General features: G+C 38.9%; 1 protein-coding gene across 1 annotated transcript in view; it reads left to right on the top strand.

The window, feature by feature from the left end:
- Positions 1-26,890, top strand: part of LOC122788965 (disintegrin and metalloproteinase domain-containing protein 9-like) — a 1,117,261-nt gene that overhangs the window by 783,265 nt on the left and 307,106 nt on the right. The window contains exon 12 of the mRNA XM_044056033.1: positions 812-983. Coding sequence (XP_043911968.1) covers positions 812-983 — 172 coding nt within the window. The remainder of the gene's footprint in view (positions 1-811; positions 984-26,890) is intronic.

Raw genomic sequence — 26,890 nt, 5'->3', positions numbered from 1 at the left:
CCTAGTAGTTGCTTAGATATGATGCCACACTGAGACCAGGCAGATTTCCTTGCCTGGCCAATGGAATATGAGGTTTCCTTTCATACGTTTCCCCATTCCTGGAGTGGAACTTCAGTCCCTCAGTAAAGAGAAAAAGTCCAAGATTATAGGCTTGGCGGTGCAGTTCATGGGATAAGACTGATGATCAGTCTGTTGCTGTGGCTCAAAAATGAAAGTGAAATATGTAAAAGTGGAGGATTCATAACTATGTGCATCTATACCTGCTTAGGATTCATAAATGTATGCAAGCACAGGCTTTACCCACTAATGTACAAGTTACATAATAAGTAAAGCATCATGGAAACATAGCTCTGGACTATGCATTTATTAATGCTATGAAAACTAAACAAGTCATTAAATTACTATAGACCTCTGCTGCTTGATGCTTCTCGAAGTATCTTCACCGTTTAATGCTGACTTCTACTTTAACAAATAAGGATTGCACCACCTTTCAGTTGCTTACTGAGCACACCATGTACTATGTATTAAGTATGCAATTAAGTCTTCTGCTTTTTTACATTATATTATGTCTTAAATATGCACATACATAGATATAAATAGATATATTTTTATATTATGATGCATATTAAATGTGTGTGTGTGTGTGTGTGTGTGGTATGTGCGCATGTGCATGTATGTAGGTATATTGATAATATAGATGCAGATACATAGACAGATCCAGATATGATTTGCATTTTAACACAAAGTTAATGAATAGTGAATGAATTTAATTGTATAACGTAAGTTTATATTCTCATTTTCTTGTTTACAGTAACTCAAGGAATTTTAGTGACGCAAGTGCAAATGATTTTCAGAACCTCATAGACAGAGGAGGAGGATCATGCCTCTTAAATATTCCCCCGCCTCAAGATGTTTATACTGAACAAGTCTGTGGGAATAATATTGTTGATCCTGGAGAAGAATGTGACTGTGGCACACCCCAGGTAATAAAAATAATAATAATAATAATAACAACAACAACAACACAGTGAATACATAAATAACAGTGTGACCAGAATGGAAAAATTGAACCAGCAGAAAGAACTATAATGTATTTTGTGCTAAATCCAAGTTGAATGGAACCGAAAACTGGTTATTTTCATCTGCTTCATAATGCCAAAACTACAAAGAGTCTGTAAATGTTTTTGTGTCAAGAAATTTTATAGTCATTTGCTCTGTGAAGAAAATGTGTATAGTTATCTGAGTTGCTTTTTTTCTTGTTTTAATAGCTACAGTTCTTCAATTGTCTTGATCTTAACTTTTGATCCCATTTTAGATTATCCTTATTTTATAGTTTTACATCAAGGCTGTCCAACGGGTGTCCCATGGGCCACAATCCAGCCTGCCAATTTCTTTTCTGTGGCATGCCAAAACCTCATTGAAAAAAGAAACACATTTTCTTTGCAGTTACTGGTCCCGTCACTTGACAAGTTTAGGACCAGTTAACCATGCTTTGCATTTTTATAGCTGCACAAACACAGTGCAGGATTCAGGACAGTTCACACTCATTGGTGGTTGCAAGTGCATTGGATATCATTGGTGGTTTTCTTTTTTTGTTTGTTTTTTTTTTGGAGTCTGCAGCAGTTGAGGCAAGGTTTATGTGTTTTTATATATATATATATATATATATATATATATATATATATATATATATATATATATATATATATATATATATATATATATGTGCATATGAGGACAATGTTTGCTTGTGTGAATAAGGTGGGAAACGACAGCGATTGTGTGTGTGTTTATATGGCTGTAATGCAGGTGTGTGAGATGTTTATAAGTATAAAAGTGAAGTGATTACATGCATGAGTGTCTTTTCATTTTTTAATTTCTTCAAGTCTTTTTGTACTGTAATGGGAATGGACCCCATTCCTAAGTCAAAGTATGGTTAAAGTTTATGAAGTTAGTATTGTTTCAATCTTTGATGTTAGCCAGAAATGTTCTTTACAGCACCCGCAATGTGCCCAGTAATGACTCCTTCTGCAATTCATGCAGAGTTACATGTATCGGTAACATATCTACGTACGACTGTAAATTCTTTTTATAAGACACGTTGCTCATACAACTATTGGAACTCTCTGGGTATCCTTCTTCCACATTGCCCTCATTTCTGCCTGCTATTTCTGGTATTTTATGACTTTGTGTCTCTCTGTACATATGTCACTGTAGTCACTGGGTGTGGCAATGTCAATGATCAATGCTACTTTTGTCTTCTTTTCATGGACTACTATATCTGTTTTTTTTGCATCTATTTTATGAATTATTAGTAACAGGTCATCCCATGTGATATAAACTTCGTCATTTCCTATAATGCTTTGTATCTCATGTTTCTAATGTTTTTCAGCTACTTCAGTATTACACTGTTTACACAATCCCCAATGCAACAGTCTTGTCACTTTATTATAACTTTCACTAAACAGTCCTTCTGCCATTAGTATATCGCAACCAGCAGCAAAATGTGCAACTGTTTTCAATTCTGTTTTACGAAACCTACATTTGCCTGTTTTTACCCCATGTTTGATGGGCTTTGTAAACCAATGTATACATAGTCCACTATCTTGGGCCGCCAATATTAACTTTTCATCTTTCAGTTTAAATTCACCTCTCCTTAACCATTCCTATGTTTGATCCTGATCAACATGAGGTTGTTTCAAGAGCTTTCTATACTTATAGCTATATTTATGCATATTCCACATTTCTTGCTTTCTCATCTGATCCTTTACCTTATATTCTTTCTTTTGTTTTTTGGCACAATCATTTGCCTGATTTTAATTTACTTATGGTTTGAGTTCCATTCCCACTTAACACTGATATGCTTCTGCTAAACTAAGCAGGGAAATCATCTTGGACTTATTCTCCTCATGTTATAAAACTTTCATTACATTTGGGTCTTGTCAGCAGATATGTATGCCCATAGTCCTATGACTGCAGTTCTATACATATAATCAGTTTCGAGGAGGCCCATACCTCCTTCAGAATGGGGAATATATAATCTTGGTATGCACTAATTTTCATTTGATAAGCAGGAAGCATCCTTCTTGTTTTCCTGTCCAACTAATTCAACACCTTTTGGGGCCAGTCAGTCACTCTAAAACTGTAAGTTAAGACAGGAAGAGCAAACTGATTTATAGCTTGGACTTTTTCCTAGATGTCAGCTCTGTTTTCAGTATTAATTTTGGTCTTCTAAAATATTCCTTACTAAGTTGTATTCACAATTGTTCATGTTTTATTGTTGATCCTTCATCACTTCCCAAATATTTATACACTCCCTCTGGCTCAGGTTCTTTTATATCCCATTCCTGTCCCAAACTGATGTTTTCTTGATGCTGCAACTTTCCTGCTTTAAAGGTTGCTTTAACACATTTATCAAGACCAAATAACATTCTTATATCATCTGAAAAAGTTTTGACCACTTGCAGTGGTGCTTTCAGTTTGTCATCTGATGAACTGTACAGTTTTAAATCATCCACAAAAATAAGATGATAAGTCTTTATACTTTGTTGTTTTCTGGGAGTCAAATTATAGCCATGACCTAATCTGTTAAGAAGACAGTTGAATGGATTAAGGACAAGACAAAAGAGCAAAGCAGTGGTGACAAAGTATCAACATGGAATATCCCCCTTTGAGTTTTTATCCATGGAATAATAATTTCTCCTTTATCATGGCTTAACTGCAAAGTGGTTTGCCACTGTTTCATGGTCATTGTAATGTAATCTATCAGTGTAGGGTGCATCTTATACATTTTAAACACACTTTTATCCATGAATGTGGGATACTGTCATATGTCTTTTTTATAGCCTATCCATGCCACACCTAGATTCTTTCCCTTTTTACAATTTTCCATTATGACGTTATTTAACAACAAATGATCATTTGTTCCGTGTGACTTTCTTTTGTTACCCTTTTGTTCTATTGCCATGACTGAGTTTTCTTCTAAGTGACTATAAATTCTGTCGGCATCAATTCCAGTGCATAGTTTATACATTGTCGGAAGGCAAGTTAATGGTCTGTAGTTTTTAGGATAGCTTGCAGGTTTGCTAAGTAGGAGCATTTTTTTTCCTTTTGTTAACCAGGTTGGTGTCTGTTCGGGTGCGCATACTAATAGTTTTTACTTATGGCATGCATGAGTGCCTGTATGACTGTAATGCTGGTGTGTGAGATGTTTATTCCTATGTAAAGTAAAAAAAGTGGGGGGATTACATGTGTGAGTGTTTGTGTGACTGCAATGCTGGAGTATGAGCCAGGTCTGCAAGACTGATTTATTCTTGTGTAAAAATATGGACTGTGTGTGTGTGTGTGTGTGTGTGTGTGTGTGTGTGTGTGTGTGTGTGTGTGTGTGTGTGTGTGTGTGTGTGTGTGTGTGTTTGTGTGAGTATGGGTATAGTTGGGACTATGAATGCTGAGTGAACTGTGTGTGTGTGTGTGTGCGTGTGTGTTAGGGAGGGGTTTGGAAATAAAATTCGTACTATAACTTCAGTCATTGACTGAATAAGAGAATGTCAATTAATATACTGAATTAAAAGAAGAGAAACATTTCATTTTGGTGCTTGCATACATGGACATACTTCTGAAGGGGTTGTTGGAGGAAATGTTTAATTTGGTGCCAGTGAAGTGCTCGTACAAACATGGACATACTACTGAAAGTTCAATGGAAAAATGTTTCATTTTGGTGCTAGTGCATTCATGGACAGACTGCTGAAGGGGTCATTGGGGAAAATGCTTCACTTTGGTGCTTGTACACAGATGTGCAGACTACTCTGTGGGTTGTTGGGGAAATGTTTAATTTGGTGTCAGTGAATTGATTGTGCAGACATGGACAAACTAAAGAAGGGGTTGTTGGGGGGAATGCTTCATTTTGGTGCTTGTGCATTCACAGACAAATGAAGGGGTCATTAGGAGAAATGTTTCATTTTGCTGCTTTTGCATACATGGACAAACTACTGAAGGGGTTGTTGGGGAAATGTTTTATTTTGGTGTCAGTGAAGCATTTGTGCAAACATGGATATATTACTGAAGGGTCATTAGGGGAAATGTTTTATTTTGATGTCATTTTGGTGCTTGTGCATACATGGAAAACTACTGAAGCAGTTGTTGTGGAAATGATTAATTTGGTGTCAGGGAAGAGCTTGTGCAGACATAGACAAACTACTGAAAGGGTCATGCTGGAAATGTTTCATTTTGGTGCATGTGCATTCATACATGGTCAGACTACTGAAGAGATCAGTAGGGAAATTGTGTCATTTTCTGCTTGTGCATAAGTGATTAAACTACTGAAAGGATAAATGTGAAAATCGGTCATATCTGTGTATGGGAAGTGGTTAAAATAAATTTGCCCAGTTGTTGTTTTTATTTTATTACATTTTATCTGAGGTATATCAGTCACTAAAGTTGTCTTTAATTGTTGGCTGTAAGGATTGCCAGTGAATAAAAGTGGCTGACACTGTTATTTGCTTAAAATAAGCATTTATTATTCTGGCTTTGCAGAAGTAGTGTGCATATTTGTTTTTCTTTCTGTAACAGTCAAGCATCAGCACTGCATTCAAAAACAGCTGTCTGTGGTGGTCAGTGCAGGATGTGTATAATAGCAACTGATCACTGGCAGTGTTACACTAAGTATCGATGCCCTATAGCAACACTTGGTTCTCCTGTTTAGTTTTTGGCTGTTAGTTTATTCCTTGTATGTTAAGTCCTTTTTTCTTTATTGATTTTATCCAAGTGCGTTGATTTCTTCTTCCAAACACTCAGCACTATTATGTCTCTGGCCATTTGTTCCTTTACTTTTCATTCACCTTTGACACCTGAGTGGTACAAAGAAGATAACTGTGTTTTCAAAGACTAAATATATTTCCTTACGCATGATTTTTTGTTCAGGCCATCATCAAGTCAAACATTAGTTAAAAAAACAGTGGAGTCTTGGCCAATTCCTGCATAACTATATCCAAGTATCATAGCAAATGCTATGAATGAAATAGCTTAGTCTTCTACAAAAGATTATCTTTATGACTCTTGATCTGAGTGCAAGAGAAGACATATTGAGACTAGCAAAGTCTGAATAGCCCAGAAGAAACTTAGGACTTTCTGAGGGCAAAACATGCAAGGCAGCATCTGAAAAGGGCCAACAAGCATAAATGGTGCCCACATGAAATGGACTTTAACATGGAATCCCTTAAAAGTAAACTGTCAGGAGCCTCAAAGAAGTTGGGGAAGCTTTACAATCATTTCCTAATAGAATGTCAGCAAAAGAAAGACCCACACAAAAGAATGACTAAGCAAAAGAGAAAGATAGGAGGGAGAATAAAACCCACACAAATGTAGCAGAATAACAACATCCTGATAATGCCAGGGAAACAGATCAGAAATGAACCAGAAACAGAGATTCAGGGATGAAGGACATATCAGAGTGTACGAAACTACTTTGATCCAGACAGCAAAAAGAAGCAGAAAAAAACAGAAAGAAGAGTACAGTGCAATCAGAACTGCAGTACCTGAAAATGGAGCCAGAGTAAGCAAGGAACAGCTGTCTGGGATAGCTGGGGAGGAGAAGAAGAAGAACAGAGAAGCCAGATCAGCAGCAGCACCAGATGAATGACAGAGGCAGATCCCAGCATTAGACAAAGAACTGGAGGGAGTCTACATACTAATCCAGACATTAGAGAAGCAATCTGGCAGTGTTATTATACGAAGGTTAACTTGTCAGCTGAACTAAACAAAAAACGAATACATGATGAATTTCTCTGCAACTATGGCAAAAAAACAAAGGGGTCACAAGCCTGGGTTTAACTATTTAATATAAAAATGTTGACTGAACTGTGTGTATCCAGCAAGTTAAAGTTGCAGAGGAACTTGTAATAAAAAAGATGAAAATATAAATTAAGTATGCATGTTTCAGAATGCCACTGGGGAAGGAAGTCACAAGAAAAAGTGAAAAACAAAGGAAATAAAGTATCAAATTAATGAAAAGCAGAAATGTTTCAATATTTGCTAGCTTGTTGACTTGCCAGAAGAAATGAGGCAAACTGCGAAAGCAGGCTGTTGGAAGGAGACAAAAGGACTAGAGTTAAAGTACAGTCTTGCTAGGAACTTACCATAACTGTAGATGTTTGAGTATATTCACAATTGTAGTACTGACTCTTGAGAGTCCTGCTCATAGCTGTCCCAACTTCCATAGTTCTCCACTCTTTACCCCCATAGCCTAACTGAGTACCTTCCACACTAATGTCAGAATGTCACTGGTATAAAGAGACCTCGCCCATCACCATCTTCAGATTCTTCTTATTCCAGCAGCTGAAAATGTATGTGTTGGAGCCACAGCACAACCCCTACCCAGGATGATCCATTCTGCATGGGAGATTCCCTAAAATGCCTACCCAGGCTGCTTCTGAATCTTGTTTAGGCAGGTGACTGATAAGGTGTTAAATAGGGAAGGTATAAAAGGGCTTGACTAGGTACCCACCCCAACCCATAGGTATCCTAGTAGCAGACTGGAGGAGGGAAGGTACAGTACAGCAACAGAGAATACACCTGAACATGATTTCTTTCATGTTGAAATGCTACTTTCTGAGTGTTCTGTCTTAAGTTCCTTGAACTCCTAGACCCCCATATGGGCTCTGCTAGCCAGGTCTGAGGAGTCTGTTATGTGGGTCTGAAGCACTGGTTCCATCTTGAAGTGCACAACTGGGTTCAACAAAATTAATTCTGTCTACCATGAGGGTTCTTTTTTGATGCATGGTAAATGGATGGGGTAATACAACAATTATGCATGCTGACACCAGATAATGCTCAGGTACTACTGCAATTTCCACACATAATGTCTTGCCATGGGCACCATCAATATACAATAGGCCATATATCCCAGGACTCAGAGGAACTCTTTGGTAGGGATCTGACTCAAGTAGGAAATCTTTCTGAAATACTGAAAGAGACCAAGGTTCTGGTCTCCTGGTAGAAATGCTTTTTGCTTCTATATATCCAGCTGTGCCCATAGAAGTACAATTCATTTTGCAAGAGGATAGAACTTTGAAAGAAGTATAGATAGTCCCAGAAATTAAAACTAGTTGACTGAGGTTCATAGTGCCTCCTGGATCTTCACACTATGGTTCAACAGATAAGACAAATGGCAAGGAGATACAATGGTAACAGATGCCCTCTGCGTTAACCTGCTGAACTGCCTATCCACTGTCACTGTAAATAGAGATCCAAGGACACCATGTAGGTCTATAGGAGGAACAAGGGCAGAAGGGTCTGCAAGGACAGCATTTTGAATTCTGAGACTGTCAGGAACTTCTTCAGTATGAAGAGATGCAAATTGAGCTTCCAAGTTCCTTCTTTCCTTGGGAAAACAAACAGTCTGGAGCAAAGCACATCCAATCCCCTTTTATTTCTGTATTACTTATTTTATTTATCCTTTTGTCAATCAGGTTAGTTGGACTAGGCAAGTGGCCACTTTTCAGGGTGGGCCGAAGTGGTATTCATTCTACTAGGGAAAATTTGGTTAGGGCATCGGGGAACATCCTTACTCGTTTTGATCAGTGCTGTGAGATCTTTCACATCTACCTGAGCTACCACCAACTCAAGGAACTGGGACCTCAGTTTAACTTTTCATATGAAGGGTGATGCACTCAGAAGTATAGCACCACATCCCACCATACTGCACAGCAGTGCCAATATTGTGTGGGTGTTTGAAGGAGGGGAGATTGGTTATGGTGGAATTTTGGGGCATGGAAAAGGGCATCTTTCCTGAATCATAGCTGCTCTCTCAGTGTGTCATGTTCATGAGGCCATCAGGCTTTTCTCTCAGGTCAGCGTGCCACTTCTTTCTGTAGAAGCCCTGCTATCTATCTTGTGATTTATTCTTCTCCTGTTTTGGATGTCAGCCTTTACTTGGGTAATTTCTTAGATTACTTGAAATCAGGGAATGAAAATATCTTTAACAGATTGCATATTTTCCCCATTCCTCCAGCTTCTAAAACTCCTTCTCATCTGGGGGTTCAGGTAGAAGCTGCTTATCTAGTGAGGCATCAAAGAGCTCTGTTTCCATATACTCCAGAAGGGCCTTTTTCCTGAGCCAGCAAATCCCCTAACCAGTAACCCCACATAAGCTGTCCTATAAGATACATCAGTTGCATCACAGCCACATTTAATGATGTGCCTGACAACCTGGGCACAGAGTTTGCAAAGGTCAATAGTTTCCTTCTTCAGGTCCTTGTCTTCTATCCCATGCACCTTCTGTCTCATCTGGCCAAGGAGGGATTTCTAAAACTTTAACATGTGACAGTAGCAGTTGAGGGCCCTAACAATCAGGATAGTTGAAGTACAGGTCATTTTCCTATATGGTCAAGTTTCCTTACTCTCCATGTCATTAGGAATGAAATTCCTGGAAGCATCCATGTTTGATGCCTTGCTGGAATCCATGGTCACCAGTACTATATCAGCAACTAAATTCTTGTACAGGTATTTTTGGGAGTCCTAGATCATATAAAAGTGGTCCAGCTTCATCAGAGCATAAGACTAAAAATCAGACTGCAAAGAGGTACTGTAAACTGCATCATCCAGAACTTCTAGAACTGGAAGAATGGCCAGAGGTACTGATTCTGGTAGGCCCAGAAAAATTATATATCTGATGTTTGCCTAAGAGATCTCTTTAGCTTCCCATTTGAAGGGTGCCTTCATGCTAGGTAGGGAATCTCCACATGAAACTTTCTCAGTTTGTGAGACTAGTAAGACCTGACTTCAGTTTCAGAATACAGATATGAGACTGAAGACATATGGATAATCTAAGCCATTTCTTCCACCTCTGAGATATAGTTAAAAAATACATGAAATTCTAAGCCAGCTTGAAGATATTTTGTGAGGGAGCCTGGATGGAGGAAGTTCCAATCAGTCCAGGTTAAGACAACCTGATTAATGTCCATTTAAACTTAGTTGTCTTAATCCTGTTCTTGGGAGTGTGGTCTGCACTGGTGGCCTCGGTATGTAAGTGGATACCCAAGACCTTTTATCCAATCTCTTTAAACCTCAACCTGTACAGACAGGATAAGGACACTAACATCCACTCCACTGATGATAATGCAGGCATCAGATCCAATTGCCAAAGGGGAAAACCAGGAATGATCAATGACACTGAGATTTCACCTTGTTAGGAGATGTTACCAGCCAACAGCATGGTGTCCTCCAGAAGGGTCATGTCAGTGGCTTTGGCAGAACCAGATATCAGATATGAAGACTGCAAAGACATCTTACACACACTAGCATCTTCAAGCCTAAGGAGGTTGTAGGACTCCAACATAGTGTCATCAACCACCCATATTCTCTTCTCCTTTGGGCACTTCTCTAACTAATTACTTTCCTTCTGCAGGAAGACTGAGGAGGACATGATGGAAAACAATGCAGATCAGAACCAGATGTATAGTCTCTTCAGAAAAAAATATTCTTGGAGACATTATTTCCAACACTCTGTGGTCATTTCATTAAATAAAGCACAGTGTGAGCAACTGGGTATATCAGACTCTGGACATAAGCAAAAAAAAAAAAAAAAACTACAAATTATTGAAATTTCTGTATGGCATCCTTTTACTGGATCCAAGACAATTATTGACCTTAGAACTAGTCATCTGAGATTACCACATGCAAAAACAAACACAGTAAGTATTAAGCAAAGGTACGGATATCCTCAACCAGGTACTTGTATGAAAACTTTTGAAGTAGGCCAACATGATGAACAGGTGACACAACCAGAGACTGGGGACGCACTTGCAAATCACAACAACAAAGACTTGAAAAAGGCACATCTGATACTCTTTTATACTCTCAATATATTCACAGCAGTGTGTAAGGGAGTCCAGGATAGGAAAGGGTTAAGAGCTCTGGAAGCTATGCCATCTGTGGACTTTAAAAGACAGATCCCAAGAGTCAGTAGCACAACAGTAAATTATGAAGAACATCTATGCAGTGCAACACAAATGTTGGTAAGTTTTATTGGTAATTTAAATAATAGTGCAGTAAGAGGGAGAGATGTTTTCACTCTCAAATCAAAGGCTAGCAGCAAGTAGGGGGACAGCAAAACGCTGAATCATGGGGTAAGGGGAATCTAACTGGTATGACATAAGAAAATATGTATACAAGTTCATAAACAAAGCAAGAGAAGACAGCTAGAAGAAAACAGGGGATCGTGCAGGGTACAGAAGTCTAGCCATCACACAAGAAATGTATTAGAAGAAACACACAAACACAAGACAGAAGAGATTGGCATGAAGGAAATGACAACTAGGAGGCCATGAAAGTGCTTAATGGATTAGAGAACAACAGAAATACATGGGATTGCACATGATAAGATTAAAAATACAATCCATACCAGAACTGAATCATGGTCAAACAAGGGCCTAGGCAGGGTACTGGATCCCCCCCCACACACACACACACACACACACACACAGCCATTCCAGAGTCCCATTACTTGGCTATTTTTCCTTAGTTACCATAAACACCACTGAAACCTCTCAGTGTGTATTCTGTTATCTGCTCTACCTCTACAATGAATTGGTATAATGGTTAAGGTGTTTACCTTACACACTCAAGGTGCATGGTTTAATTCTCATATGGAATAATTGGCTGGGCTTAAAATGGCCCACAAGGGCAGTTCATCTAGTACTAATTTATTTCACATTATATAGCACAAATACTGAATGATAGATATTTGCTAAACAAAGCAATGCAATCTCACAATGAAAACAGACATTTGACATTTGTTAATCGGGTTAGTCTGACTGGACAGCAGCCCCTTTTCAGTGGAGGCCCAAGGAGAAAAGCTCCAAACAGTACATGTAACAAAAGTAAACAACTGAACATAGTAAACAAATACATTCTCAGTTAATACGTATGTCCAAAAAAGTCAGAAGAAAAAACAAAAAAAGATAGAACATGTGCAGTGACTTAAAACATATTAGGGTTCAACGATTATGTACAGTACTAAGAAGAGAACTAAAAATGGTCACATGCACAGATAATTTATAAATATACACTATATACATGAGATAATCCCAAGACACAGGTCACTCAATGATAAAGTACTGTGGCTGTGAGAAAAAAACATTAGTAGCTTTGTAAGAGAGAGAGAAGAAATATTTGCTGCAGGAGTATTAGAGGAGGGGAAGGTAGGGGTTAAGTTGGGTGACTGCATAGGCATGACCATGACTTATGAAGGGTATCCTTTAGAGCTGTTTTAAAAGAGTTGGGGTTTGGGATCTAACCACTAAGTGATAGTTTATTCCAGACATTTGCCACTAAGTAGCTGTAGAGGAGTTATATATAGAATATTTCTGTTGGGCTCATATACTTGCAGAAGATGCTGTTGTGAGCTATGGAGGGCATGAATGAGAGTGTAGGAATGGATGAGGGAGGAGAGAGAGGGGCAGGAAGAGGGTTAATGTAAGACAGAATATTTTGTGTGGTAGTTCGTTTGATGAATGCAATTCCGGCCACTTCAGATTTTTCAAGGCTAGGCAGTGGTGCGAGTTGTATGGCTGGTTGGCGGCAAATCTTGCAATTTTATTATAGGTGAGTTTCAATTTTCACAGAAGGTTGGATTGGAGGTGTGTGAGAATAGGGGCAGCATAGAGTAGGGTGGGGAGTAGGAATATTTTTCCAGTATGCAATAAAAGAAAATTTATGAACCAATAATGACAAATCTGCCCAATTCAGAACATTTCATCAATGACATAAACACTTCATTAACCACTCTACAAAACAAACCCTAGTCTTAACCTTTCTTCTACCTTCTGTCTTATATGGTGCGCCTCTCCTTACCAACATCCAGTCCTCTCTGAAAACGAAGCTTGAGACCTGCTACAGTAAAATGGCCAAGTTCACAACTAATGCAAAATACTCCCATCACTGTTTCTCCTTACACTTACTGAATTAGCTTGAACTCCCACATTACCTTACATACTTACAATTAACTACAGCACACACAATTATCTTCAAACCATCAGACTGGCAGCCCTTTCTTCTATACTTACTCACTACTACTCAAACAGGCCTCTTACACCCAAGAACTAACTTTTCCTGAAAGAAAAAGCAAACCTTCCAGCTAGCCAGATGCTCTAGTCTTTCTCTATTGCCAAACAGTGGAATGCCCTCCAAGTACAATTAAGGACCACCAGTAATGCCTCTTCTTTCAAAAAAGTCACTACAGAAACACCTCTCCACTCTTTGGTACTGCATATGTTCCAGTCCTGTACCTCCCAAAACCTGAGGTATCACCACTACTACCACCTCTATCGACCTGTTCCTCTCTATTTAAACTCCTCTACTTATTAGTATGATATTTATAAAAATATCATCTAGACCTACTATGTTGAAATACCTACTTGATAACGTTACTGATTTTATGCGCTTGACATGCATTCCTGAGCTGTATTTCTGACGATATAATCGACATGTGCTTTATTTTCATGCTACATCTTACAAAACATATCTTTACAAGTTGTCAATATCCTTACTAAATTTTTAGAAGCTAAGTTATTGACATGTTTTCTTACGTGTATTCAACTGTAGATCTTCTATTGTACTGTAATTAATGTAGTTGACAATGTTTTTTTATTTTTTTAACCTGTGTTTAATCAACTGTGACTATGTCTCTTCTATTGTATGTACTTGTTGATGTGGAGCTTTTCTCCCTGGGCCTCTACTGAAAATGGGTTCACTTCGGCCTAGTGGACCATCCCAGTAAACAAATGCAAATAAATAAATACATGTCTGCTCAAACTACTGTTATTACAATCCACCAATATCAGTCAAGATGCACAATCTCTACAGAAGTAAAAGTCATCTGAATAATATAACATTAAAGAGAGATATAACTAATGAAGACATTGCTGCTAGCAAACAACTTTAGATTTCAGTGTTTCATCTACAAATTCAGTGCCTGCTGCTCTTGAACAATAAGTTGCCTATATTACATTAAAAAAATGGTAAGTTGGTAATATTACAATAGGGATTGGATGGCAAACCGGCAACAGGTTCATAGTTAGTTAGGTATCTCCTCCAAATGAGGACATACTCAGGACTGGAGCATCCACCGCCTTTAAAGTACAACACAGTATCAGCAATCCATCTACATACTGTGGGAGTAGAACCCACAGCCTTCTGTATCAAGAGCAAGTATACTACCTGTCGTGCTACTAACAACACTTTTAAATATTTTAGCACAGTAATGATATCATTTGCTAAACAACAATTGCACACTGTAAACAGACTTGGCATCAGCAGCCCTAAACTTTACTTCTCCTGAAGCTCTCAGCTCCTTATAAAATGCACTTAACACTCACTTTCTTGTAAAATGCACTTGGCAGTCAGCCGTATCTCTCAACTTTGAGCAAGAGAAATCTGGAAAAAGATAAAATTCATGGGGGTGGAAAAAGGCCCAAAACCAGGGACACATTTTAAATATTGCTTGTATAATCTTAGAAAGTTGCTAAAATAAAAGGTTTTGTGTTACCATGCATTTCCTGAAAGACATAAAGACTGAAACTTAAATGGCTGTCATTATTTAGTGAATTCAGTCCTCACTGATTTGCCACAAAAAACACAAATTTTAAGAGAAACAGACCACAAGTATGAGCCAAAAATGCAGACATACTGTGAAAATCTGGACAATTGAAAGCTATGCATGCAACTACTTAAAAAACAAGTGGTAGGGGTAGAGAATTCAGGCTCTTGTTTCTTGTATCTAACATACAGGGTTTGAGCCTGAGCAAATTAACACTAACCACCAGTTATCCCTAACTGGGTCATTTCACACATGCACACACACTTGTTATAGATGAAGACAAGTAGATGCAGCAACGCAAATCTGTCCAAGAGTGAGAATGGAACATTAAATTCCACGGGGTAGGAAGAACAGGTCTGTACGATGACGCATGTACAGATGCAACAGGCATGTGTGACCAGATGCAGGAGGTGTCCAAGAAGAATGTGTACAGCAGGCCCCCCTCTCTGCCAGCAGGGACCCCCTTTCAGTCAGTGGTGCTGGATTTGGCACTGATCCATACAGCTCTGTTATTTCAGATAACTATATATGGGAGACCTTAGTTTTAGGGAAGAGAATGCATCTTAGCTAAAGGGATCAATGGGAAACTGGATGTGAGGGTGGAACATGAGGGGAGAGGTGAGAAAGAAAAAAAAAGTGTACCTCCGAGACAATGTTGGGCAGTCAGACAATTGTGGCTTGCTCTGTACAGTGCTGGAAACTGGTATTAACTCGTACACTCTATAATATGGAAGAGCAAGTGGATATACTTAATGTATAACAACTGTATTCTCTACCTGGGATTTTCTGTGTCTGAATTGCACTAATTACTATAATTGAATGATTCTCATTTCTGAGTATCTGTGCAATAACTGTATACTTGCATCTGGTTTTCAGCCAAAAATAGCCATGGACCAGTCCACCTACTTGGGTAATAAGTAAAAAAATAAAAGAACAGAAGCGAAAAAAGATGTTACCTGTAAAGGAAATGGTAACAGGGGCATAATGATGAGGTGTACCAGGTGAGGAATGGCCACAGGATAGGAAGAGATGTAACTAGACCAGAAAGTAGATCCCAAAAATAGCTGCATAGATGGGATAATCTGTAGAAATAGAAGATAGTTGGGGATAAATGATGCATATAAGACTGCCAGAGACAATAGGTGAGGAATAATGGCTGCAAAGCAGCAACTGCAGGAGGAGGAAATATAACATGAGATAGAAGGATTTGTGGGACACAACCACATCATTGTGGAGGAATGGACAGAACAGCAACAAACTCAGTAATGTGCCTAAGACATGATGGGGGGAAGAGATCAAATAGCTTGCAAAGGGTAAGAGGTAGGCAAGATAGATACTGCTAAATAATTAAAATAAAAGACAAAAACAGAGGGCTCACAAACAAAATGAGAGAGGAACAGAGGGTCAGTCAGTGAACCATCGCCTTGTCAATGTTAGATAAACAAAGGAGTAGAAGGGGCAGAAGAAATAGGGTGAACAAGGGGGAAAAAAAGAAAAGAGAAGACAAGATGACAGAGGTAACCCAGGACTGAGGGAGTGGGTCATCCCACACAAGAATAACACAAGTTATAGCAGATCCAGGGATAAATTGGAGATGTGACAATACAAATAACCCACTGGAGAAGACAAGTGTGAAAGATCCGAGTCAATGTGGAATGGCAGTAGGGAGGAACAGGTCCAGAGTATAACATACAAAATACAGGCACTGAAACGACAACGCCAGGTGTAAATGAAGAGAGCCTCACAGGATGGAAGTTGGGTGAAGAGGGCTGCCTAGCACAGGGATGTGAGCAGGGGGTGCAGGGGCCATGATGGTGGAGTGCAGAGACCTGAAAAAATTATCTAGAATGTAGGATGTGTGTCAAAGTCCATCAAGGGGGAAAAGGATTATAAGGTCATGAATTAGAGATGGGTTAGAGATAGGCTTCCTGCAATATTCTGAGCTCAAGGTTAAGGAGTGACAGATCAGGTCAAGGGAGTGGGAAGAGGGTAGTGTCAATCATATGCAGTAAAGAATTAAATATTCAGGACCAACAGGTAATAACGACTGAGGAGAACTGATGTTAAATGGAAAATAGAGCATGAACATGTACCTAACCAAGGGGAAGTGTGGGTTCAAGAATTTCTTTGAATGGTAGAACATTTGAGTAATCCAGAGAATGAAACTATGAAAGACCTGAACACAAGTATGGAAAAGCAACTTGGACAGGAAAGGGGATAGGAAAGAACATTAAGTGGAGAGATGCACAGAGTTAAAAATAAATGGAAAAGGGGAATTGAGTGGACACATGAAGAGAGGGGAATGTTAAAAAAATACACATTTTCCCAAGCTTGATATACCAGGGAAGATGATTAGTTTACCTGTTACACTGGAGGAAAGATATGAGATATGACAAAATAGTTATATACACAAGCAGTGTAACAGACTACTTAGTAATTAAAGTCTGTCAGGGAGAAGACAAGCAAGAAGGACCCAAAGGATCTAGAGATGGGACAGTACAAAATGGAGAGAGGAATAGGAGATGGAGAACCTGAAAGAGGGAATTCAGGCAATAATAGGATAAAATCAGAAGAACAAGGAGGAAATAGGGATTATGTGGTGGGACAGCATCAAACCTGCCCCTGGATGATGACTACTGTAAGAGAGAGGAAGGTATGGTTGGAGACATAGTGCAAGTTACACAAATTAGGAAGTCAAAATCATACAAAAAGAGATACAGAGAAAGGATAGATCATCATTCTAAAACCAAAACAAAGTGACTGTCAAGTATAAACTGGAAAGAATTGAATAATCAGGAAATAACAGCAAGAGAATACAAATGAGGCAATAAAAAACATGACTGTGGGAACAACATTGGAACCTTATGGATTCCTCACATATTGTTTAGAAGACAATGGTGGAAATAGAGAAAGAAATTGTGATAATGATGAAAAGATGTACATTATAAAGGAAGATGACAAGCAATATGAGAAACCCAGTATTAGTACTTTCAAAGAAAAATAGCATTTCAACAAACTAAAGCATGAAACACCCAGTTTCACTTATCTACACAGACAACAAACTAAAGTCAAGAGTCCTGGCTCAAATGCTTGGTAGATTTCTTCCAAAGTTAATCCAAAAGAGGCGGTTAGATTTCTTCAAGGGTAGAATGTCTTTGGATAAATGTTTTTAGGTTTTCTACTTTATGGACTCATGCAAGAGAAAAAACATTGAAGAGGTAAAATAGTACTGTTCAGTATAATGAAAGCGTTTGATTTTCTTGAATGAAACTTCCTCATTGAAATTCTAGAGGAGGTAGTAACATAACATGCTGGAGGCAGGATCTGTATTCTGCTTTGTTGCCCCTATACAGTACACTGCTCCTACATGAGCTATAGTAACCTTATTTGTAGACCACTGAGGTCTGTCAGAAAAGTAAAAGAAACAATGATCAAACTGTCCTAAACCGGAACAAAATCTGTAGTGACCTCATGTGCACACCTCTATGGTTTGACTGTGATTAGAAATTAAAGCAGTAATAACCAGACAACCCACCACATAATATACAGCAGCTTTCTGTGCACATACACATCTGAGCAGGGTTGGGTTTAGAATGGGTGTGGCTGAAAGCAGAGGCCATTATCAGCTTTATCCTAATAGGGTCAACCCTGTTCAGGATAAAGAGCATAATCAGAAAATTAATACATTTTTTTTCTCATTTTTCCCCAACCAGCAACAGCTTCTGTGGGGTTTTCAAACAGTCAATGATGATTAATGGAGCCCTCTGTATCAATTTATACAGTCTGGGGAGTGGAGGCCCCCAGACTCCTTTAAGATTGAAGTGTCTGATTGTTCTGAGATATATTTTATGCATTACTTTTGAAATATAATTACTTGTTAGCTACATTTTTCACTGATACCCAGAATAGTAATGTATGTGTCTTGGCATTACTGGCCAGGACACATACAAAGCCACCTTCACACTTCTTAAGACAGAAGTGGCAAACTTCATGACACCCATGCAGACGGACAATAGAGGTATGACTGCCGAATCCTACACAAATGCACTTTATAAGCACTTACACGAGTGCATGGATCATGCTATCCCTAATAGAACCAAGATGTTATCCTCCAAAAAAAGGAAGCCAATCTGGTGGTCCTCTGCCATAAACAAACTCTACAACAGAAAAAAGAAACTGTTGCAAAAAAGAGTAAAATCCCATGACTGGAGGAACTCCCTGGTCAACCTCAGTAAGAAGTTGAGATCCCTTATAAAATCCTCCAAAGCTAGTTACGAAAACAAAATTGCCACTGACTCTAAAGACAACCACAAAGCATTCTATAGCTATGTCAAGAATCTAAATGGGAACACTCAGATCTGCTCTGAGTTACAGCATAATGGCACTAAATATACAGAACCAACTGATATTGCCAACATCCTAGCAGATAGGTTCAGTGCTAACTTTACCCCCTCTCACCCCCTAGAGGGCCCATCTCTATACCGGAAGAATGCAAAGTTCCTATAATCACGGCTGCACAGGTAAAAAAACACACTCTCCAAAGCCAAGAACACAGCATCCATGGGACCTGACAATATCACAGGCTGCGTTCTACACGAACTACAGAATGAACTGGCACCCTACCTAAGTACCTCACTACCTAAGTACCTCAATAGCCTCACCTCAGGCTTTGTACCCACTGAATTGCACACCGCGACAGTTATCCCACTCCACAAAGGGGGAGCCACGACGGACCCCGGGAACTACCGCCCCATTAGCCTGACGAGCCTGGTCTGCAAGGCCATGGAACATATCATCATGGAACTCATAAACAAAGACATTGGTAATCTCCAAACTCTGGACCCTACTCAGTTTGGATTTGTAAAAGGCCGATCATGTCTCCCAAACCTGATTGACTTCTTTGAAGCAGTCACCAATGCCATAGATGATGGTAAAATGGTTCACACAGCTTATCTAGATCTCGCCAAGGCTTTTGACACCATCCCCCACTCTGGAATTATAGATAAGCTCACTAAACTAGGTATAAATCCCTATGTCATAAGATGGGTTGCCAACTGGCTCACAGACAGAACCCACACTGTGAAAGTAGCGGATTCCAAATCCGACATCAGACCAGTGACAAGTGGAGTACCACAGGGTTCAGTCCTGGGTCCTCTCCTGTTTGGTATCTACTTCTCTGAAGTGCAGGCCAACACAGAAGGTCTTTGGCTAACAAAGTTTGCAGATGACTGCAAACTAGGAGCCATAATCGAAACTCCTAACGATGTGGACAAACTAAAAAAGGGCCTCACACTGAGACATATTCCTGGTGTCAAAGCCATGGCCTGAAGCTCAATGCCAAAAAGTGTATTGTCATTCCCTTTGGTAAAAACTCTGTACCCATGAACTACCACATAGCTGGTAGTCTACTTAATGCCGAAAATGTGATGAGACCTTGGGACACAGGTGGACAGTAGTCTCTCCTTTGATAATCACATCACCACAGTGGTCAGGAAATCCTTCTACATCGCTCATCTCATCACAAAAGGATTCTCATCCAGAAAAAAAGAGGTCATTGTCCCCCTCTACTCATCACTCATTAGACCCATGATAGAGTACAATGCCCCTTTTGGTATGTACCTCACAAGACATCTACAACAACTGGAAAGACCACAGAAATACCTCACAAAGAGGATTACTGGCCTCAAACAGATGCCCTATGCAGACCGTCTCAAAAAACTACAGCGTTACTCCATCGCATATCGCCTACTCAGGGGCGATCTCTGCCTAACATACAAAGCTATGTCAAACCCAGAGCTGTTGGACATGCTCCACTTAAAGAAATCCCAATCCCTCCGAGCTACACGCTCTAGGGACCTTAACCTTGTCACCACAATAAACAGAACATGCTGGAGAGATAGATTCCTGTCCCAGAGACTTCCCATACTCTGGAACAGACTACCTATCTATGTCAAACAGAGCTCCTCATTAGCACTCTTCAAGAAAAATCTTGATGATTGGATGGGAAATGGGAAATTCACCCCGGGGATCACTTCTGTGGCTTTGCTCGACAGGGGCATAGGAAAATAATTTTCTTGGGTGGCGAAAGCCAGGGTACATTTTTTGGCTAGGCTTGTATGGGCCCTAGGGCCGATAGCCTAGTACCTACCTATGAACCTATGAACCCATATGCACAGATAAAAATCAGTGTTATTTTTAACACACACACACACACACACACACACACACACACACACACACACACACACATGCACACACGCACACGCACACACACACACACATACGCACAGACACTCCATAGCAATACTAGTTTTGTACTTATTTCAGCAAATAGCAATACATTGTGCAACACTGGTACTGTCACACCCTATCAGTGACTGCTGTTTAAACTGTTCTCAAACAGCAGCAGGGCTAAGTCACTTTTATTTATCTCAGTAAGGTGTAATGCCTACCTGTCGCTGTCTCTGATTTCACAGACCTTCCTTGATTTTGCTCACAATTTTGCTCTGTTTTTCATAAAAAGCTTGATTTGCTGATAAATCATTCAGGAATACAAACAGTCAATAATTCCAGACATCAGAGGTTTATACTTCTTATTGCCCCAAAAAATGCATGTTGATACAAAAAGTGTTATTATATTACAAATTTTAAGCGAATTAGAGTAATATTTAAAATGTGTTCCTGATTTTAAGCATTTATTCTGCTATTACTTTTAGCATTGTGCTGAAAATCTTCTGTAAATAAGTTGAGCATTGTAATATATCTGGTGTTATACCAGTATTTATAAAACTCCCTGAAAGAAAAAAAAATCATGAAAATCAAAGTGCCAGCTCTTCTTAAAATCTAAGGTTGGCACTCAAATCAGTCACTCTGGCCTGCTAATCTCTTTACTGCTTACCTTGTTTATGTTCATTATCTGCTTTATCCTAACAGGGTCACAGCCCTGTTCAGGTTAAAGAGAATAATCAGGAGAGTAATGAATTTTTTCCTACTTTTTCTCCAACCAACAGAAGCTTTTATGGGGCTCCCACACAGTCAAGGATGATTAAGGAGGCCCTCTTGCAGCCATAGGTATTACAGGTACCTAAAGCTGGTTATGTCTTTAGTTTTAGTGGAGAGAATTTCCACCAGCAGGGTTTAACTAAACCAGGGGCACTATGTCAGTGGTAAAATATTTAATGGAATTGTGAAGCCTGTTACTTGATAAAACCCTGTTACTATAACCAGAGATATCTTTGGATTTTAAAGGAGATATAAATAAGAGTTATTACCCACCTGGCTTATTAAGTATACAAGATTCCTATACTAGCTTTTGTTAAATTGACAGACATATTACAAGTGGTTGGGGGCCCACAGGAACAGGGAGCCCTCAGCGACTGCATGGTTTGCTAGTGCCTAAAGTCACCTATGCATATATATATATATATATATATATATATATATATATATATATATATATATATATGTATGTATGTAGGTTTAATATTAAATGTCAGAAGTGCCTGTGCTTGACACATGTTCTCAAAAAGTACTTTTCAAATGGGCAGAATGCCTAACCAAAATACATCGACCACACTACAGTGAATGGGTAGTGTAGTTCGAGTATCTGAGTTTGGCATTGTGCACGGAGATTGCAGTTTGGTGAGGAACAGGGAATTAGCCCATTTCCTCACTGTAGTGCGATCTCAGAATTGGTATATTTCATTTGCAGGGAGGGTACAGAGGGTGTAGCCCCCCTGAAAAATAGTACACATACCATTGACTGTAAAGTGTTACAGTACGTTAAGATGCATAACATAACTGACTGACATCACCTCCTGCTATGTCGAATACATCAAACCGCGGGTGTTGATGTATTCATTTTTGCCATGGCTGTGTTTCAAAGTTCCGAATTCAGCATTTCGGGTCGACCATTGTGACCTGTCAACGAATGCAGTTTTGGAATTTCAAGTGTGTGTGTGTGTGTGTGTGTGTGTGTGTGTGTGTGTGTGTGTGTGTGTGTGTGTGTGTGTGTGTGTGTGTGTGTGTCTGTGTATTTTCTTAACTCTAAGCCTCTGCTTGTCAAAGTTACAGCAGACCAAACTGCCACCCCCCTCCAGGATGGATGAGCCAGACTTAGCCATTCACTCCTATCTGCCATCTCTGACTCCTCCAGTGCAAGGGTGACTAACTGATCCCAGATTGTTTGGGTTGCAGTCAGAGTTTTTTTCCCACTGCATCATGAGGCAGGGCAAATGCAGTCCTAAGTAATTTCCATCACGTTTCAGAAAATTAGTGTATTGCCTAACAGGCTAAGTTATCATTATCCCATTATCACTACCTTTCTATTAAACATGTTCTCCCTCTCCTGGTTACAAGTCAAGTATTGCCTGTAAATCCAGTGATCCTAAAACTAGCTCAGCTCAATGCACTGGAGCCCAATTTACAAAAAAGAGGACCCCACACTCACCATATGACAACTTAACACTTATACCCACACAGGATACAGTTTCCTCATGTGGCAATGCATGCTTAGATGCCAAAAGTACCACTAGCCTGGCTACATTCCCTAGCAGCTCACTAAATGAAAGGGAGGGAGCTTGGAAATCCTGGAAAGCTGACCCACAAGATACTCAGAGAGGAAACATTATCCCTGAAATACTCACCTAAAACAGCTAATAATTAAACGTTACGTCAGGAAGAATCAAACACTTCTACTTAGTAACACAAAGCAGTTCTGGATATATATATAAAGACTGTATTTAACAACAGATTATTAAAGCAGCACTGACAACTTATCTCTAAGGCCTCATTCATTAATTCTGTGAATAACTATATTTGATGCATTGAAATCTGCAAAAATAGCTGTACCCCCCCCCCTTTGCTCATTACATTCTTCCTGCATCAAACTGCCAGCACTTCTTACTGATGTTTAAAACCTCTCTATAATAAGTGTTTTCCTCCATCCTTTAGACATTTCTTTATAATTCTTTTTCCCAAGGTTTCTGTACCTCATTCTGCCCTCATCCATAGATCAACTGCTAGCCTCTGTCCTTTGGCTAAAATACTAGAGAGGATAACCTTTAAAGGAAAACTCCACCTTAGAACTCAGAAAACACGTTTTCATTGTATCTTTGTTTTCTGGGTTATTTTAGTGCCTCAAAATCACTCCAAGTGCTTCTTTTACAATTTTAATGTGTTTCCCTCAAAATGCTGGATGATGGGGCCTGCCTAGGTTACATGATGTTGTTTTTTTGCTTTTATTCCTTCTTCCTGAATACATTTCAAGTCCTCTTTATTTGAGTCATGCTAGACATAAGGAAGTGGTATTATTTTCTCAATGGCAGAAGTATGACGCACTGTCATCTAACATGTTTCCCTGAATGTGCCTCATTTATGTGTCTGTCAGAGCTTGTTTTATGCTATAAATAGCTGTTAGCTACTTCCAGCTAAAGAAATTAGGTAAATAGCAGGGTTTTGTAGTTCTAAAATAATTGACAGACCTTCCCTCACACTCATGCCGAGGTGTGAAAAGTCTCACTGCAGTAAATGATCCTTGCTGTATAATATACAGGTGATTAGTAGTAGGATTCCAAAGTAAGTATGTCTGTTACTTCCCAATGCCTTCAGAGGAAAGTTTTTTTTTCACTCTCCCGCTCTCTCATGACGAATGCAGAGTTAAAATGTTGTTGTTGCTGTTTGTCTTTCTGCTTTTTCCCGGTAAGGGGTCGCCACAGCGGAACTCCGGTCTGCTAATGATTGGCAGTAGATTTATTTACGAAACGCCGAGGTGCCAGCTCAATGCCCAACCTTCAACGAAGGCATGCCCATTTACGCATGCATGTCTTTCGAACGCTACCCAACCGCCGGGAGGACATGCAAACTCCACACAGAACAAAAACACCAGTGAGCTGGAATCACCAAGCAGATGCACAATAAATGAAAACCGAAGAAAAAGTAACAAACTTCTTTAATGGACCGTGAAATTATGAATATAAAAACAACATTAAGCACTTTCATCCACTGATGTGGACTTCTTCAGAATGCCAATTAAACTAGCTAACAGTACATTTAAAAATGTTTTGGCACCAAACTCCGCCTTCTTGATCATAGTATGTTAAAGCAACATCGCTCTTAACTAATGTTAACATAATCGCTAGTTTACAGCACATAATATATTAACTAATGCAATCTATAAATCATATATATCAACAACTCATACAAAAAATAATAAATCTATACTAAATAGTTTAAAATAAATACTATATATCACAACACCTATTTGCTTAACAACACTATAATTTAAAAATGTCCATATTGTTAAAAAATGTAAATGCATAACAATGTAAAAATATACAAATTGATAAATATTGAGGCATGGAATGTACTTAAAAAGAATAACAACTGATGAAATTAGCTCTTATTAACTATCTAAAGTTAACCATAAGCATGACCCTAAGGTCGTCAGTCATAGTAAATACTATAAAATAAATCCTAAGACAGACTAATGTAATTCTAATATAGGTTTAATAGTGAGGTAATCATTCAGTCCTGGTTTCCTTCCAGCATCCGTAAAAATTTGCCATATTACCTCTTTCCTATTCAATAGGGCTTTATAGTTCCCTCCTTTAGGATCTATTTTCACCTGGTCAATAATAGCAAATTTAAAAACATGATTCTCCCCATAATCAAAAATATGTCTACTTAAAGCATTGTTCATATCTTTAATCTTTATACAATATAAATGATCATAAATCCATTTTTTAAACTGGCGTTCCGTTTTTCCAATGTAGAAACCAGAACATAACATGCATTTGGCCAAATATACAATATTTTTAGTACAACAATTTCCCTGTTTAAATTTTATAATTGTTCTATTAACATTGTCCAAAATGACACTGTCTAATTCCAGAATTGCATGACACTGATTACACGAACCACATTTCTTCGTGTGACTGTTCAAGTTAACACGACCACCAGGGGTACGTGTTCCAATTTCTTTTTTAGATTTGGTCCAGTTTTATACACAAAAATTGGGGAAGTTCCTACTACTTTACTGACTTCATCATCGATAACCAACATGTTCCAGTTGTTTCTTACTATTTCTTTAATGAATTCCACATATGGTGAATATTCCAATATACATGCTCTTCCAAATTTAGTACTTTCAGTGATGTGTCTCCTATTGTTAAGTTCTATGCCTAATAAAGGTGGAAATTTTTTACCCCATTCATTGACTACATATCTAGAGATGTTATCCAACATAGACTCCGGATATCCCCTTGCTCTAAACATAGCATTAATAAATTCAATTTCTCTCAAAACATCACTAAATTCGGAAGTCATACTGGCTGCCTGAATACATTGACCTTTATAAATACTTTTCATCATATTTCTTGGATGACAACTAGTAAACTCCAAATAACTATTTGAAAATGTCTTTTTGCTATATATATTTGATTTATAACCTGTTTTAGTCTTGGAAATATATATATCCAGATATGCAATTCCATCATCATCACATGTGTGTGTAAACTTCAAAAATGTACTAGAATTGTTCAGAAAATTCAACCTGATAGAGTTTCTTTGTGCCATCTACTGACTCACTTTCCAGAAGCTGGTAGAGTGCATCTGATGTCTTGTTCTTTACTACTGCAACTGCTCTCTTAGCCTCTTTGTTAGCCAATCAGAATGCCTTCTTAACCTGGTCCATCTTTTCTATCTCCCACTTTTCCTGCATTCCTTTTCCTATGATGACTTCCTGGACTTCAGCATTCCACCACCAGATTTCCTTATATACCTTATTTCCATACCTGGCTTGGACATATATTGCTCTATAGTCCTCCACATATTGTTTTAAGGTGCTGCCATTCTTCTTCAATTCCACCTATTTCTTCTCCCTTCCTGAGGTGCTAGAGACTTGACCATTTCCTTGAACTCTTGTGATTTGTCTCTAGCAAACTTCAAGGTCTTCAGCCTAGTTTCTGTTGACCTTACAGCCTTCTCTGACAACTGCTTACAGGTGATTGTAGCAACCAATGGTTTATGCTGTAGAATGACTGTTTCACTGTGGATGATTTTGCAATCATTGATTCAAGCCTAGTGACCTTAGTAGGAGAAAATCTACCTGAGTTGCATGTTGGCCATTCCAGTAAGTGATCTTGTGGCTGTCTATCTTGCTGATCCATGTTTTGGACACCATTAACCCATCTGCCAGACAGAAGTCTAGAATGGCTACTTTTTTATACCTGTTGCCCCATCCATGTGGACCCAGGCAGCCCTCCTATCCTTTCTGTCTGTCAGGATACATGCATTCAG

This window comes from Protopterus annectens, chromosome 14.part0 (genome assembly GCF_019279795.1).
Source record: "Protopterus annectens isolate FY-2018-M chromosome 14.part0, PAN1.0, whole genome shotgun sequence".
NCBI classification, from domain to species: Eukaryota; Metazoa; Chordata; order Ceratodontiformes; family Protopteridae; genus Protopterus; species Protopterus annectens.
This window is presented reverse-complemented; position numbering and strand designations above follow the sequence as displayed.